We start from the raw sequence: 2,276 nt of genomic DNA, 5'->3' as shown, positions 1-2,276 counted from the left end.
GTGGCCATGCACCTACACCTTCACCACCACCACCACTGAGTTTACCATCAGATCCACCTAGTCTAGAATCACATAGCTCACTTATTTATTTTTGAAACCATGTATCGAATTTACTTATGTAGCGTTGGTGTAGAAAACAAAACGTCTTCTCTGCTTTCTATTCCAACGCGACCCCTAATTGCAAGAGAACAGTACCATGTATATTGGCCACTGCATTACTTACTTTCTTTATATTTGTTCCCCTTATTCGAACGCTAAGTAAGTTACCGTTGGGAGTACATGTTTCAACGTTTTGTGTGATTCCGCGCAATTCTTTTGCACTGAAAATTGCACGGCACAAACTTTAAATCTCTTGCATTGCTTTAGCTCTTTCGACTTGTATTTCTACCACTACGGTAAACACCATAATGAAAGCTTTTATACTCCTCACCATTTTCACAACCGTTGTAGTCTCATTTCAAGATGTGTTTGACACTGCGACAGCACACACCATTAGGCAATTTCCATCGTACACCCTCTTCACTAAACCAATCGCCTCACTAGGATTAGAATCGCCTTCTGTAGGACAGTATGCAGGATACTTCAAATGTGACTTGACTCAACAAAACATGTTCTACTATTTCTTTGAAAGCAGAAGCCCAACTCCCACAGAAGATCCATTGATTCTTTGGCTCACGGGTGGCCCTGGTTGTTCATCAAGTTATGGATTGTTCTTTGAATTGGGACCAAGCTCAATAAATGCCAAGCTTGAGCCTGTCTACAACCCCTGGTCCTGGAACTCCAACGCGTCAATAATTTTCTTGGATCAACCCACCAACACCGGGTTTTCTTATGGAGGAATTCCAGCTCTCAACACCGATACTGCAACTCAGCTGATTTACATTTTCATTGAATTCTTCTTTGACCGCTTTCCACAGTTCAGAAAGGTGCCTTTCCATATTGCTGGCGAATCGTATTCTGGACACTACATTCCCAACTTAATGAACCAATTTAAAAAGAACGAATTAACGATTACATTCAATGTCAGCTCTGTACTTATTGGAAATGGCATCATTGACCCTTTGACACAAATCGGCGCTTACAGGCCTATGGCCTGTGGAGGTGGTGGGTACAAAAGACTTCTCAATGAGCTGGTATGCCAAGATATGCTGGAGCAATACCAAGAATTTAAACGGTTTGATGAGTTGTGTTACAAGTATGGTGAGATCCTCTCCTGCGCTTATGCCAGGAGGTTAGGTAATGAAGTGGGGGCCCCATTCTACGAACTTGGTATTAATCCGTACGATATTAGGAAAGAATGCGTTGCAAACACTTCTGATTGTTATGTTGAGTCGCTGCCAATTGATCAGTACTTGAATCTTGTAGATGTGAAAGACGCGCTTGGGGTTCCCACTGAAATTGAGTTCCAGATGTGTAAAGACTCAGTTGCTATTCCATTTGAGATTTATGGAGATAACATGCGCCCTTCACAACAGTATCTTCAGGATTTGTTGGAAGAAGATATTCCGGTGCTCATTTATGCTGGTGACAAGGATTACCTTTGTGGTTGGGTTGGCCTATTAGAGGTTTGCAATAAGCTAAACTGTAAGCAGTTCGGGGATCAAAAACTACGTCATTGGGTGACAAAGGGTGGTAATATTGCAGGAGAGGTGAAAAATTTTGACAAGTTGACGTTTGTGAGAGTGTATGATGCTGGACACATGGTGCCATTTGATCAGCCTGAAAATGCATTGGATTTGGTCAATCGTTGGATCAATGGTGATTATGGATTGATTAACTAGACATTTGAGTAGGTGGACTACTATATTCTTTGCAATTTTGTTCACGTAGGGTATAGAAATTGTTACTTACAACATACCCTCTTTTTTAGTCTGCGTATTGAAAGCAAACAAATCTCTACCAATTGCGAAAAAACAAATAATTTTGCCGTCTCATTATGTAGAACTCTCTGTGCAGAGTTTGAATAAGATACGTGTTTTTGGTGAAATACTCAATTAACTTCCTGCACTTTGTTCAAAACTATCACCCCTATAAAGAAAATTTTTTGCTCTCTTGGTGCAAACTATTGGTTTGTAAGAAAATGGTAGTCCTCAAATTTCAATTGAGTTTACTCTTGTAGTTAAGTTTATTTGCCGTCTTCGGACACAACAAAACGAGAACTGGCAAAAAGAATATAAGAAAGGGTCCTTAGTTGATAACAATATCATCAAACGTCACTATAGAGCCACTACCACACCACTAAGGATGAAGCTTGTTTACTTGGCAGCACTGCTTGC

General features: G+C 40.5%; 1 protein-coding gene across 1 annotated transcript; it reads left to right on the top strand. All coding sequences in view use genetic code 12, as the record gives it.

Moving 5' to 3' along the window:
- Positions 1 to 407: 407 nt before the first annotated feature.
- CORT_0E03430 (hypothetical protein) lies at positions 408 to 1,781 on the top strand (the record flags this gene model as incomplete). Its single annotated transcript, XM_003870013.1, has 1 exon — positions 408 to 1,781. The coding sequence occupies one exon, from the start codon at positions 408 to 410 to the stop codon at positions 1,779 to 1,781; it is 1,374 nt and encodes a 457-aa protein (XP_003870062.1).
- Between the last annotated feature and the right edge of the window lie 495 nt (positions 1,782 to 2,276).

The sequence above is a fragment of the Candida orthopsilosis genome (assembly GCF_000315875.1).
Source record: "Candida orthopsilosis Co 90-125, chromosome 5 draft sequence".
Classification (NCBI taxonomy): Eukaryota; Fungi; Ascomycota; class Pichiomycetes; order Serinales; family Debaryomycetaceae; genus Lodderomyces; species Lodderomyces orthopsilosis.
Note: the sequence above shows the minus strand (reverse complement) of the source record. Positions and strands in the feature narration are given on the sequence as shown.